Source organism: Chroicocephalus ridibundus, chromosome 5 (genome assembly GCF_963924245.1).
Source record: "Chroicocephalus ridibundus chromosome 5, bChrRid1.1, whole genome shotgun sequence".
Taxonomy (NCBI): domain Eukaryota; kingdom Metazoa; phylum Chordata; class Aves; order Charadriiformes; family Laridae; genus Chroicocephalus; species Chroicocephalus ridibundus.
Genome location: NC_086288.1, coordinates 7,395,928 through 7,411,553, shown reverse-complemented (window position 1 = coordinate 7,411,553; position 15,626 = coordinate 7,395,928). Strand labels below are relative to the sequence as shown.

Genomic DNA, 15,626 nt, shown 5'->3' with positions numbered 1-15,626 from the left:
TCTGGCGCTCTATATTTTTTTCTAGCTTTTGTTTTAAAGGAATATTTAAACAAATCCCCAAATTCTCTCCTTTATCAAAGGAAAGTAATTTGAACTTCACAGGCTCCTCACTGTGGATTCCCCAAGCGATGCTATAGCACGTATATTACCCCAACTTAACGTTAAGAAGGAATTTCCCATGGGGGGTCTGGACAGCTGCCCTTCTCTTTCGGAGTAAGGGAAAACCAACCCACCTTGCAGTCTCCTTCCATTCCATCTCTTGTCCGTCGACGGCCAGAAGTTCATCCAGCTCGGTGAAGAGCTGCGGGGGCGCCGGGCTGTCATCTTCCTCTCCGAGGATGAAGCGGATGCGTTCGGCAGCGGGGGAGACTGCAGAGGTGAAAATACTGCGGTTAACGGCCTGAGAGATGACCAGGGACGTGCGGCTCCTCTCCTTCCCCTGCTCCCCAAAGCCATTCAGCTGTTTCTCCAGGCTGTCCTGTCCATTTGACATCCTAGTCGCTGCGGACGGAGGGGTGTGAGCGAGGGTACGTCTATCTCCCTCTCTCCCTTTCCTTGCCTCTCACTTCGCTCCTTAAAAGTTCAAGCTGGGAGTAAAGTTCAGGAAAACTTGCTTCTTCCTACAGTCCTTAACTCTGTTACAGCAATTTGCAGCCCTTGTAAAAAAAGCGCTATCAAGCTCAAAACCAATATGCTCTATGGTGCGTGCCCAAGGACCTTTCGCACTCTGATCAGCTGAGATCCTTCGCCCCCTTTTTTATATGACGTAAAACCAGTTTCAGCCGAACTCTTTTGGGGCTTGCTGTGACAGCAGCATCCCATAGCTGGTTTTCCCCTCCCTGCCGACAAGGTTGGGGCTACCATTGGCCCGCAAGGCAGGCTGTAACCTCCCCAGAGCCACGCAGGAATATTTAAGAGAAGGGTTGTCTCATCTATACGTGAAGAATGCGACCCAACGCATTTAGTCAGGCACCAATGCACGGGAAAAAAACAACTGCTCCCATTGGGGAAAGACTGCCCATTTAGGCAAAAGAAACTATGTTCGACACACGCTCTATTGCTAGCACAAGCGAAGTTCGTTTGCATTAGTAGCTCAAGAAAAATTAGCAGAAACCCCTTCCTGGTTAAGAAACCCGCGTGATTCAAAATTAAAAACCAAGAATATCACTGCCTGCATCCCAAGACCGAAGGGCATCTCCCAAAGGCAACCGGAGCTCGTGCCACAGGAGCTGCTGTGCTGGAGGACTTCTTGGGGTCTACAGCTTTTTTCTGATCATATCACCTTAAAACCAAGGTGTGACCATGTGAAATTTTAAGACAGACACCCCTTCTGCTGAATGTTTATCAGCATTAGAGAGCAGACTCTGAACTTTGAACGCTTCTGCTAAAAACTCCTTTCTTTTCAAAAGATCAGCTGTCTGTCTGTTGCAAAATAATTAATTACACCAGGTGTCCAATCACCATTGATTTTTCCAGGGTAAACAAAGTCTCAATTTGCAATGTGAAAAAAGGAACCAGTAAGAAACATGCCCTTTCCTCCTCTTTTTGTTTTGTTTTTTTTTTTTAAAAAAGAAACTTTCTTCTTTAATTACTCAGCAAAGGTTGATGCAAATTCATTTCTTCATCGGTTAGGGTGATGATACTTTCATAATATAAAACAGATTTTTGTTGAAAGTATATCTGCAGTCATAAATGCTCTTGCCATTCCCTGGGCACCCACGTACATCGCCCTGCACTGGCTCTGCGACTCAGGTAGGAGGGATAACAACATACCATAGAATCACAGAATGGTTCGTGTTGGAAGGGATCGTAAAGCCCATCCAGTCCCATCCCCCTGCCCCGGGCAGGGACACCTCCCACCAGACCAGGTTGCTCCAAGCCCTGTCCGACCTGGCCTTGAATGGAGCCACGCATCTGGAAACCCCTGCAGCACTCAGCTCAGGACGTTATCAAAGTTTGGGTTGTTGGGCACCCTAGCACCTACCAGTCTTTTGGCTTTAAACGTTTACAGAGGAGCCACGTGTCCCTTCTTCAACACCCCAACCCAGCCCCAGAGAGGGCAACCTCTGAACAGGTCTTCAGAGTACTGCCTGTCCTGCTAAGGGGGCTGGAGAGTGATTTCTTCCTCTCACTTAAACGGGAGCAGGGACATTTGCGTATCTCCAACCATTTTCACCTCCCTGAGATGTGGTCTCTACTGCTCTTCTCTGGAGCTCTGTGTAGCACAGCCCTTGCCAATCCCCAACACAAATGATGAACTGCCTGTCACCATCCTGTCCCAAGCTCATCATTTCAAGGTTTCATAATCACCATTACCTTAGCCATGGCTGTCTCAAAACACGTCCTACCACAGCTTTCCAGCACCGACCAACTGCTCTGTGCCTCTGCCATCGCACCACCTAAGCCACACGTTGCCCATCGTTCAGTTACATTCCCAGAGTGGCCACACAAAGGCTTTCCCATCAGTCCTTCCTTTGAGAACATCCACCACTTCCCACAAAAACAAAAGCTTTCCTCCGATATGCTCCTAACAGGAGAGAAAAATATCGCTGAGCTGAATTTCCAGACATTTACTTACAGAAAAGTACACATTAACCCTCTTGGTAATTAGCACTTTTATAAAACCACTAGTTCTGGTTTTATCAGAACTTATCTTTTTTCTCAGATATATTTCTCAGAATCTGTGAGGTGTATAATGAGTATTCGATTCTTGGGCTTGGATGTAACAGATGCACTTTGCAGAACGCCTCCAAAATCTATCTGCAAACACGTAAGCTTACACGTGAAAATCGTCCTTGCCATTACAAAAGCCATTTGGACTAAAAAATCTGCATCTAAAAAGACATTTAAAACCAACATTAGTATAAATAATTGAGATTATCCTATTCTAAAAACGCAATTAGGCGTAACGCTCGAGCTCATCTTTATAGAGCCAGCCCCAATCAACCACAGCGGTGGAAAAGAGCCTGGGGAAGTTAAACGGGGCGACCACAGCTCGTGGTGGAATGGTGTCTGGACTCGGCTGTCACCCTCCAGATGAAGAGCAAGACCTGCTGGCAGAGCACCCCTAACACGCGCATTCCATCATCTTCCCCCTCAACCCCTGCACCGATGGCTCTCAATATACTTTTATATTCGGAACAGAATTTAAATATCGCAATAAAATAAATTTACATCCTATCGCTTCAAAAAGCAAGGGGCTGGTGCATGGAAGAGCCTGTAAGAGAAGTGAGTGCGGAGCTTCTAGAGCTGCTGAAGACAGCGTTGGCAGCCAACGGGAAAATTCTCTCTTTTCACTCATTTTGAAGTGATTTTATTACATGGAGGTGTTACCCTGATCCCATAACACCATAATTCCACAAATACCCACAATGTTTTGCTCACTGAACTGCATCACAAGAGGAATTAGAGAAATGCTCCCACCAAACCTGGACGTGCATCATACTACGTCACCTCTTCTTTCTTTTCTTCTTTCTTTTGTTTTTGCTAATTTCCTATTAGCTGCGTTTAGCGCAGATGATAAGGTTCTAAATCCAATTAAGGAATTTGCTGGGTCACAGGTCTCCTATGGCTTGCTTTACCACATGTTCTTTATTGCGATTTTGTAGGTTAATGGGCCATTTATGGGTTGTTTATGTGCTCTCTTTAGCAAGGAGAACATATTTTCACCCTAATCTCCGGAGCGAACACTGTGTGCTCAGCGCGGGGCCGACAGCTGAGTATCAGGCTTAAGAGCTGGAGAGCAATTAACCCCGGGGGGAGGGGGGTGAACTCTGCAGACCTCCCCCTGCCCGACCTTTGAGCACCAACCCCGCCAGCCTCCCCCAGCCTTGACCATCACCTTCGCTTCGACCTACTCCGGCCAGTTTAGGAGCTGCTGGAACCAGCAGCACCAACGACAGGACCAGCCGCCGCTCAGTCTTTTTCGTTTTATTTCCCTTGCCATCTCATTCAAGAAACAACCTGATGATCCACAGACACGTGTAGCGGAGAAAAAGCTAATCCACAGATTTAGATGGCAAGGATTATATTTTTCCCCCAAACGGGAGAGGAATTAAGGTATTAACTGGTAAAATGCTCCAATGCAACGTTTAAACAGAGGTATTGCCATCCGTAAGTGACAACCTCCCCCTGTCGCCGCTCCTCTTCAGTCACAAGCGGTCCATGAGGCGGCTTATAAAATCCATCACTCGCAGAAGAGAACGAACACATCAGCAGTTTCTCCCAGTTCAGTTCAGGCCAATTACGAGCACAATTTATACCCTCGGGTTCCCAAAGGCAAAATCAATCTCCATCAACAGAGAGAACTCTCAGGGAGCTCAGAAATAGAGAGAGACACATTTCCAGCACAACAACCTCAAATCAGCTCCAGCTGAGCTTCCCAGCCCAACATCAGTGCCTGGCTGCCCGGCGTGACGGAAGAGCCGGCGCCGTGCCTGCGGGGCTCCCTGCCACCCACGGAAATGCCGGGGGGCTTTGTCAGATCGACGAGTATCCTGAAGTCACCTCCCACTTCAGTACCAAGTTGCAAGTGCCTCGCTTGTCAAGGCTGGAAGACAGGCATCGCCTGGTTCTCCAGGTGGCCCATGGAGCCTTGTGGAAGATGGTCACAGCCTGGTTCTCCAGGTGGCCCATGCTGCCTTGGGATGGGGGGACTCGTTTGTGTTGATGTGCAAGTAAAACAGCCTCTTCTCCACTCAACCAACATGGTTTTCCTCTGTTTTTTCAGCTTGCTCTTACCAGTGACACTTCCAAATACCTTTAGGACTTGCACCTCCATCAACTGCTTCCTCCTTTCAAGGCCAAAGAGATCATCTGGTTGCCCAGAGAAGCTGTGGCTGCTCCATCCCTGGAGGTGTTCAAAGCCAGGTTGGACGGGGCTTGGAGCAGCCTGGTCTGGTGGGAGGTGTCCCTGCCCAGGGCAGGGGGGTGGGAGTGGACGATCCTTAAGGTCCCTTCCAACCTAAGCCGTTTTATGATTCTATGATCTAACAAGAAGTTCTCCGTCAACTCTGAAGTACATCAGTAGCTACAAAAATCCCCAAGAGACCAGGCGCAAATCCTTCCTCAAAGCCTGCGGTAACATTATCAAGCAAAGCTATTTGTCAAGTGCGCTTTCCAAATACGCTTATTAAAACAGGACATGATTATACTCCCATTAATTTCTGGGGTTGCCCTCGCTCAGCCAAAACTTGGTTCCAGTCAATCTGAAGTCAGCGCGAGCCAGTTAAGCAAAACACCTGGGCAGACACTTTTATCAGATTTAAAGTCATTTTCCTTCTTGTTTAGCTGACTTCACTTCCAAAATCAATCCCATCACCCAAAACAATTTTAATTGGGCGTTAATGTCAATACAAGACCTTACACAGTTTAATCATTTCCCTTATGATTTATACCTTTGATCAACCGCCATTCATTTTCCCGACTGTTCTTGCATAGACAAGCCCCAAAGTTGGAGTGTTTTTAGGTGCAATTCGAGGCACTATCGGGGGGGAAGTTTCCACTACGGATAACTGATGAGAAAACCCCGCGCTCCAGTCAGCGTTACCAATGAGAGCAGCAAACCAGGCAGTTTTACTGGTTTAATCCCTCTGACAGCAACAATCCCTTCTCTATCTTGGCTTCGCACCTTGCAGATCAGAGTGAAACACAAGCTCTGCAGACACAGACGGTGCAAAACTGCTCCTAAAAACAGAAGACTGGGCGGGGTGGGGGGGTGGAAATCATAGAATCATAGAATCATAGGGTTGGAAGGGACCTCTGGAGATCATCTAGTCCAAGCCCCTGCCAGAGCAGGGTCACCTAGAGCAGGTTACACAGGAACGTGTCCAGGTGGGTTTTGAATGTCTCCAGAGATGGAGACTCCACCACCTCTCTGGGCAGCCTGTTCCAGTGCTCTGCCACCCTCAGGGTAAAGAAGTTCCTCCTCATGTTTAGGTGGAACTTCCTATGTTCAAGTTTGTGCCCATTAACCCATTGTGCCCATTAAAATCGCAACTCACTTTAATTTTGATTCTCCCTTCGTACAAGTTCCAGCTGCGGGGCAGACTGTGGACACTTACTATCTCCCCTTGATCCCCTTTCACAACAGGGATGTCATCAGAAGCAGCAGTAACCTGGACCAGTGCTGATTACACATCGCCGATAAGACCGGAATTGACGCTATCTTGGTTTCGCAGTGAGATTCTTGCTCTGCAAGAATTGATTAGTATAGGCAAGAGCTAGTTCAGGTACTCGGTTTGGCATAAATCACGGAGGAAAGCTTGTGAATCAAGGCCAAGGTAAGATCTGACGGAGAGAACGCGAGGTGAGACTTAAGAGCACTATCTAAGCACAAGCAGGGAAGGCTTTTATGGCTCACAGTTTTATCAGCTTCCTTGAAAGACTAACCCAAACTGAGTCACACCGAAAACCAGGAGTCACTAAAAATCATCATCTTGGACATGGTCATGTACGGCATCCGACACACCGAGCCAGGGCCGTGGGGAAAGGCAAAGGACGGCATCTCGGTTTACCAGCAACACTGCTCAGCAATTCCAGAGCACCGCTCCCATCACAGCACGGCGCATGGACCCAGAATATTCTTGCACCTTTACGGGTAAGGAATGTTATTCTCATTACGGAAGAGTCAAATTAGGTAATCCCAATTTCTGCACAACAGCCCAGGTGAGAACGGATTTCCCGATTCCCCAAATGCTCTATCAAGCGAAATCATCCTTGAGCGCCACTGAAGAAGTCAACTGCACGAATATTTGCGGGTGACATCTGCTTCACAGAAACGCTTGCGCCTCAAAACGTTGCTCAGGGTCTCCCAGAACCCGCCTCTGGATGACCAACTCCCCAGCGAATCGCTCCAAGCGAGCGTGAGAATTTCTTTTTTTTTTTTATTTTGTTTCTTTTCTTCTAAAGAGGAACGACGACTTTTTGACCCCGCTCTCGGTGCAGGCTGCTGGTAAGGCAGATTAGACTTGTCCATGGGTGGAACTTGGCAGCCTGGAGGGAACACTCACCACGCTACCCACATCCCACCCCTCTCGCGGCTACGGGGTGCAAAAGCAGAGAACGCTATTCAAGCCGCTTGATCCATCCTGAAGCCAACATCCCCCATCCCTCGATCGTGACCCTTTCCAGCACATAATGAACAGCACTGACTGCCTCTTGAACAATCCGTTTTTTTGCTATACTATTGTACTGCATGGTTGTACACGTCCTACCGTAAGCTCCTCTGCAGCATGTGGCATATATTAAGTCTTTGATCTGCAAAAAATCTTCAGTATTAGACAAATGCTTACTAATAACATATTCCCTCAAGCGCCAGAAGAACGGCAGCTTTTACGCAACGATTTGCTGAGCATTCTCAGCTCCCTTTGTCTCCAGTGCCGTCGAGATCATGTACAAAAAGTTTTGTCTACGGATATTTTACTGAAAAATTCCTCGGAGATACAGGGACAGAAAAAAAAGACGCTTCTTCCAAGCATGTCTCAAATCAACTCCTCTATAGCAGAGTGCTCGCATGGACAAGGTGCGCCACGTGGACAAGGGGTTTGGCAACCTTTTAAACACAACCGGCACCATCTAACGAAAAAGTCGCTCAGCCTTAACGTAAAAGGCACTGCCTATAAAAGAAGAACGACTGCTAATTCCAACCACACAGTTATGACGGAGAGACCATTGCGTGCTATACCTCAAGTCTAATTATGAACTTTTCCCAACGTTGTTCCACTTGAGACTCTCCATTACTGTCTTCAATAATTGTCTGGTTTTTTCCGCTGCAGACAGTAACAATAATATCTCTGTAACACCTCAGGAGCCAGGGCAGCTGCAGATTCCCAACGAAATGCATTATTGATAGCCTCCCACAGATACGCGATTAGCAAGTCGAGCCAGACTGAATATTTAATATATGAACAACGCGCGGCTCTGCCTGCTCAAATCAATGCCAGGCTCCGCCGATTTCACGGGCGCGGAATCGGGTGTACGTGGACCACGCAATTCTCCGTGGGTACGCTGGCGCTAGATGTTAATCAGCAGTGACTAGCTTCCAAACTGCTAGAAAACCCAGGAAATTTCTCTTTCTCTATCACTTTTTTTTTAATTTTCTAGATCCACCGAGTGCCGTTTTTAATTACATCAAAGGCACCGATGCCACTGACACTTGTTTTTACTAAACAAATAGCCTGTGCTTCTTTACCACAGCCTGTATCCTGTAACAAACTATACTGTTTATAAGCCCTGGCGTGATATAAACTACATAACAAGAAATTCATTAAAGAATATGGATAAGAACGGTATTTTTTGACTAGTCCTGGAGGTCAGCCATCTCACCTCAAGTTGCATGAAAGTGCTAGAGCAGCACATTTTTAAGGAGCTATTACCGAGCAGTTGCCAAAAAAAAAAAAAAAAAAAAAAAAGACTTTAATACAAAAAACGCAGCGTCTAGAGAAAGCCTGGCTTTTTCCTGAGCTTTGTAACGTTTCCCACTGTCGGACAGATAAGGGATGCTGCCCGGCATCACACCTCCCTTGGACCTGAATAACAGTCGAGTCTCCAGTTAAACCATTTAGCGGCACGGTCACTGCTTTTTATAACGAAGTTCAAAAATTGCTCCCTAATTCTCAGCGTTTTTCTTTTCCTTTGGCTTTTCCCTGTTTTCCTTTGTAAAGCGGTATGGCTTTCGCAGCCTCTTGCGGAGACGGGCGCTGTTTGCCTCTCTGGAATCCCGCTGGGGTCTTGTTCTAGCATCTTCAACATCTTAATCACATTAGTGATCGTGCACATCTCCCCCCCGCCCCCACCATCTTTCCACCGGCATCAACAGCCCACCGCGGGCACAAAGCAACTGCTCAACATACGCTACCACAAGGGAAAATTCCTGTGCCTCTGGTGAGCAAAAAAAAGATCCCATTTTCTTTTCCAGCCCTGTAAGGCGGCTCCCTCAAAGACAATTTTAAAGCTGTTTTGATGTGATGCAGTCCCTGAATAAGTAGCCCGATTTCCTTGCATCGGCTACAAGCCCTCCTACACACTATTAATGCAGTTTGCCAGCGATCGTTTACCTGTGCCCCCTTTTTTTAGGTGACGGTGAGAGTACAGTGAGATTTTTAAGGACACCGCTATAACAACTCTGGGCTCTTTTTCTGAATTTAAACTTCCGTGTAGCGACAAGAAGAAACTTTCCCTTCCCTCTCTGCGCTTTAAAACCAGCCCTCCGGCTGCAATAGCCAATTTTCTGCCTATTAAGCGCTTCTCCCAAGCAGGGGTTCATCATTGTCTATTTGTCCCCTTCAATCAATCTCTCTGTCAGCTCCGACCATCTCAGCCCCTTCTAGAAGTCTTCTTCCGCGAGGGCTCGACAGAAGGGACCGACCCGCAGAGGAAGGAAGCCGAGGGCAAGCGTGTGAGGATTTTTATTTTATATTCCTGCAGCTCCAGTGTGTGCCGAGCCCTTTGTCCCGTGTGCTTTTCAGCCAGTGTCTCCGGCTGAAACGGAGCCCATCTCTGTTGCCAGGCAGGATTTCAAGGAGTACTGAATGTCTCTGGCATCCAACGCTTTTTGCTTTCAACTCTTTTCATTCTGCCCCCTCTGTTTTAAATGTTGCCAAATACCTTGTCCACTGCAGGCACGGAGAGAAAAGCGCATTACTATTATTATTATTATTATTATTATTATTATTATTATTATTATTATTATTATTATTATTATTATTATTCCTTACAGTCATTGCAGGAGACCAACTGGTGTACGAGAGCAAAATACGTGCACCGAGAGGGTTCTGCAGGTTGTTATTTCTTCGTGAACGCCTGCCCCCGCTTCAAACGGAGAGGGACTCGACAGCTGGAGAGATGGAGACTTTTTACAAGGGCACGTAGTGATAGGACGAGGGGTAATGGCTTCACACTGGAAGAGGGGAGGCTTAGATGAGATCTCAGAAAGAAATTCTTTGCTGTGAGGGTGGTGGGACACTGGCCCCGGTTGCCCAGAGAAGCTGTGGCTGCCCCATCCCTGGAGGTATTCAAGGCCAGGTCGGACGGGGCTTGGAGCAACCTGGGCTGGTGGTTGGTGTCCTACCTTCACAGAATGGTTGGGGTTGGAAGGGACCTTAAAGATCATACAGTCCCGCTCACCTGCCCTGGGCAGGGACACCTCATCCCATGGCTCCCCTCCCTGCTCCAGAGTCCCTCCTCAGCTTTCCTGGAGCCCCTTTAGGGACTGGAAGGGGCTGGAAGGTCTCCCCGGAGCCTTCTCTTCTCCAGGCTGAACCCCCCAGCTCTCTCAGCCTGTCCTCACAGCGGAGGGGCTCCAGCCCTCCCACCATCTCCGTGGCCTCCTCTGGACCTGCTCCAACTATAAGCATTAATGTTTGAATTCGGTAGCCTAAACCCATTCGGGTCTTAGGAGGCCACCTCATCTTGAATATCAGCAGCGGTAAGGCGCCAGCCTCCTTCGAGATGCTTTGAAAAAGCTTGGCTTTTCTTCCCCCCCCCCCCCCCCCCCGCCGTCACCTTCTGAAAAGCTTCATTCAGTGACAAACCGCCCTTATGGCTCTTAGAGGTTAACGGCCACTTATCTAAAAAGCTGCAAAGCCAGAGTAAGAATTCAGACAATGCTTCCATTGACTGGGCGAGCAGCAGGATTTGGCCTGACAGAGTGGTTACAAAACCAGTCCGTGTCATGTTTGGATGTTGGTTTTCCTCATACTTCCCTGCTGCAGCAACACAAGTTTGATCAAGTAGATCCACCTCTTCAGACCGGCACTTCGGGCGACTGCGCTTATTCCGTGTTTCACATCCTGATAAAAGCCCGTCCCCAGCACTTCCCTCACTTGGCATCCCTGGACGTGTTACGACCATCCTGATGAAACTGTCACCCTCTGTTAGCAGTGTGGCAAAGCAAAGCTTTCAGTGGATAAATCACTCCTCTGAGGGCTTTTTCTTTTTCTCCCCACGTCAAAACAATTCAGAAAAGGGCTCTTGCAACGGTATTTCAGCAGCAGAAAGACCCTATTGAGATACAGGCACAATAACCAGTTTCGTTCCTGCCTTTAAAAATTAACCACCATTAACTTCAGGCTCGGAGTGGCTCCGGGCTGCCAGCAGCACACTCCTTCCAACTGGCTTCCCAGAAAGAAACTCCTGATTCAACTTGTTCTCAAAAGCCCGGTGACATTTCTGCAGCTCTTGCTCTTCACCGGTTTCCCCTTGCAACAGCAAGCAGAGTTCAAGCTTCTGCCTCCTTTTTCCTCTCAGCTTCACAGACTCACCCCCCACCTCCTACACGAGCGCCAAACCTCCATAGAACACGATTACGCTGGAAAAAAAACCCATTAACTTCAGGCTTGTCAGTTCACGGACAAAGTCTGGGCCTTTGGATGTGCCTCGCTACTCCGAAGCAGAAGCCAGGTAGACCAAGACCTGCAAACCCAACGCTCAATAGGAGAAAAACTCATCTCCTCGCTATCCCTCGCACTGCCAACGTGGAAGGTTGCGGAGTTCCACCAGATGCTGCCGTGGGCCGTGTTTTGAGCCCTTTTATTTAAGCTCCTGAAAGGTAGATGGTCTCTCATGAGCAAGAGGCAGGGAGGCAGACCAGCGGGGTATCTATCACACAGCAGGCATTTTAGCCAGCGTCAACAGCAAAAACCAAATGTTGGAGAAAAGAAAACACGTTGAGATAAAAGAAGTTGGTAAAAAGAAAAAAAAATAAAAGAAAAAAAAATAATGAAGAGAAGGCCAGTAAGATGTTGATGAGAAGCGGTGTCAGGCCAGCAATGTATACCCTTCCCTGGCTGCCCGTCAACTGGCCCCATGTTGTGGTTGACCTTGGCGCCTACTGCGCAGAAGAGGAGAGCGCTATTCTCATCCACTCCCAAGTACAAGAAGGAAAATTGACTCAGGCAAGGCAAGAGCTTCAGCAGATTTGCTCAGGACTCACCTATACTGGAAGGTAGTTTTACTGCTTTAAGCAAATTTCTGTAATTCAATCAACCAAATATAAGTATCCGATATTTCCACTTCGGGGAAAGGAATACAACCAGGATCTATACCAGCAAAATTGCGTGCAAGAAAAATAATAGACCATTATCCAAACTAAGCACAGGCCAGCTTTCCGTAAGTGACTGTGCTGTAATTAAGATCAATATACTCAGGAAAAGGATACTGCCAAAAGAGGAAGGAAGAAAGCTAGTTCAAACAAACCTAACTTTTTTTTCCACTGAAAAATGAGAAATCTGGTATCTAAAGATGCATTTGGAGGCTACTTACGGAATGCAAAGCGAGCCACGCGGAGATATAGTTTTACCAAAACAACAAAGAGGCTCAAAAGCAGTACGGAAGCACAAATACACAGCATAAGGAGGCCAAGCCCCACTTCACCGTACCATCTAGGAACATCTTAGTCCAGCACAAGCCTAGGTCAAAGCAAAACTAACAAACGTGAAACATAAGGAAGATTCAACCAAAAACTGGAGAATAAGCACACAGAGCGTCCAACGCAAATGAATTATGCAAGAACATCAGGCAGCAGGAGCTGGAGAACCGGTGGGTGAACCGGACCACCTCGGAGAGAGGCAGCCAATTAAGAGGATTAAAGATTTCGCAGAAAGGCAAACCAGCTTCTTCGTGTGAAACTTCACCATGGGGTGGAAAGGTACTGAACCTTTTTCGACGGCTAACATGCCTGGCAGCTCAGACACGAAGGTGTCTGCAGAAAGAGGGAAAGAAGACAGAGATGAACGCAACAGCGGCAAGCGGCCGAGACCCCTTGTGCTCACACCTCCCCACAGCCCGTCCAGCCCCGAGGTTTTAGCGAGGTCTGGGCCATTTCCTACAGCCTGAAACCAAAGAAAACAATAAGCAATCCACGAAATCACCAGGAATCGGTACCCCAACTAATTTAACACGCTTCACCACAGAATACCACCTACCGCAGCAGTAAGAAACAAACTATTTCGTCTGATTCCCCTTTCTTTCTAGACCTCCCTTTGGAGGCCTTTCTACCGCTGTTCAACCACATTGCGGGTTCAAAAAGTGCACAAGGTTAGCATGCCTTTATTTTTCCTCCACTACCAAAAACACGGCGAATCTGAGCTGCCACAGCCTGTTCGGGGCTGCTGTAGTTAAAAACAAAACCATTAGCAGAGTTCTCGGAACCGAAGCGCGACTTAAGCACATTTTTTTTTTTTTCCTTTCTTTCTTTTAAGCTCCTAAATGCAACTTTAGCAATTACTGGTTTATGTAATTGCCCAACATTTAATGTTTACAGCAACATTTTACAACTAATTTACATGTAGTTCACTAAATGCTTTAGGGTTAATTGGTCTTTTGTCGTGCATTAAGTAGCTTGTTAATTATTAGACAGTTGGGAAGAAAAAACAAGTAGGAGGTCAGTTGGAGGATGGCTGGGACTGAACAGAATGGCTGCTTGTAATTAGCAAAACGCACAGGGGTGATTTTTGCATAAGCATTGACCTTCCTAATGATCGACCCCATGTTTAGTCCCAAATCAGGCCGGGCCATGAGCGAATGGTGTATTTTACAGGATCACATCGTCTCCGTCGTTCTCCCTGTGGAGGGGGACACAACAGGGCTTATTCACGGACTTCATTGTTTCCGGTGTGTGCGGTGAAGATGAAACCATAGGAGAAGATGCGATTCCTTGTGCTCGGCATGAGGAACGTAAGAGGGAAGATCGGCATTTTTAAACACACTTTAGACAAAATGGGTGGAACAAGGAAGGCAAGGAGGATCCCAAGGGATGCTTCCCTGATGACCCTAGACGACCAACATCAAGCAGCCACATCTCCCAGCTCCTTGATTAGAGCACACCAAGGCCGCATCTCAATACCATACTGCGGCAAGAAGAATTTTGTACCACCTGTGCTAAAAGGGAGCCCCAAGACATCTAAGTATTCTCTGCTCCGAGCACTGCCAGCCCAGATGCATCCAAAGAGATCAGAGTGATTTGAGAGGAAAAAAAATAATCAGCATGCCTCCTTGGGGCTCTATTCCACCCGCACTTCTGTCCAACAAAAGAGCGCTTTGGACATGGTATCATAACTTAGAAACAAACATTAATAACTTAATTACCAAGTTGACCCTGCTTTGAGCAGAGGTTTGGACCAGATGACCTCCATAGGTGCCTTCCAACCTAATTTATTCTATTCCATTACTGAACTCCACATATAGCTAATCTCCACTCCACTTATCACATCTGCTGCCCAAACGTGAGCGCTTTGCCAGGTTTTCAGAACAACTTTTAGTAATGAAGAGAGACTGAAAACCCCATGCTGGTTTTAATGATCTGCTTGGCATGATAGTCTGGAAGTGGAGATCACCAACCGAGGTAACAAAAAGCCATCTCTGTATATTACAAGTATTTGCAAAAAAAACGCATCCAACTTGAAAAATTTATGCGCTGTCTTTTCCGTGCAAAGCATTCCCATGGCTTCTTCTCCCCAAGTGCTCCAAACTCCAATGTCTTTGGCTTTTGGTAAAACGGAGCTATTATTAACTGTGTGTCCTGTGGCAGCCCAAAAGGCTCTGTTCAGGAGTCCGCACCCAAATCCCTCTGGATGGCGCACAGACGTACCGGAGCGGGCTGAACGGAGACACCAGAAGCAATTAAACCAAAGCGACTGGTTTAACATGCATTAGAGAAGTCACGTAAGTTTCTTGCAGGGACGTTCTCATTCAGAACTGAAGTGACCTTTATCAGATACACCCTGACTGGAGTTATTACATCCTTAACTCCATAAAAATTTTTTTTTTTCGGGACCCTCTATGCTAACTAACTCTGAAACACCAAGGGCTGCCCCAGCACAACCGGTCTGGCTCCACGTGCTGTCCCTCAAGAGCAGCCACAGGAAAACAGCAAAATAAGTCCAAAACAACAACTGCTTCCTCTCTCCATTCAGGGAGTTGACCTTGACCGACTCAACAGGGAGTCAAACTCTACCTGTACTTCTTAAATCCCTCCTCAAGCACAAAAAAGTGGCCTCATCTGCAAAAGCACATGGCACTCAGCAGCACAGTTGGCCTTCAGCAGTGCCCAGAACTTAACAAACAAACAAGGGGGGAAAAAAAACCCCAACAAAAAAGAGAACAAATCAGCTAGGTACTAGTGATAATCTTTTAAACAACTTGGGATGGAAAGGGCAAACCAGAAACGAGCAGGGTTTTCCAAAACGTACTCCATCAAAACAGCATTTCCTGAAATGTAAATCGCTTTACGAGTACTGGTCTCCTCAGAGTCGTTAAATGCTACCTTTATTTCTTTTTAATTGGTCCCACTGCATTTTAAATTGCTTTTGGAAAGTATAGTAGAAGTATATAAATATGATATGTTGAAACACTGAACTGTTAAAATACGGGAATTAAACTTAAAAACTCTGTAGTTTTGCTCAAATTTCATTAATGAGAAATAAGGAATGTACTTTTTTTAAAAAAAAAATACTTGATTATTAAGAAAGCCTTAGCGTGTGGCAAGTTTCTGCAAATGATTAATTATTGTAACTCAGCAAGGGGTGCTGCTGCTCTCCTTCTGACCCCAGGAACACGCGCTCGCTCTGGGTGGGTTTAAGAATAGCAACACGCGAACATCACCCCTCCTGAGCTTTAACGTCGTTTTG

At 46.9% G+C, this 15,626-nt stretch overlaps 1 protein-coding gene across 4 annotated transcripts in view; it reads right to left on the bottom strand.

Moving 5' to 3' along the window:
- Positions 1–15,626, bottom strand: part of SLC4A4 (solute carrier family 4 member 4) — a 207,645-nt gene that overhangs the window by 88,554 nt on the left and 103,465 nt on the right. For all 4 annotated transcript variants that reach the window (XM_063337111.1, XM_063337113.1, XM_063337114.1 and 1 more), the window contains exon 4: positions 234–369. In XM_063337111.1, coding sequence (XP_063193181.1) covers positions 234–369 — 136 coding nt within the window. The remainder of the gene's footprint in view (positions 1–233; positions 370–15,626) is intronic.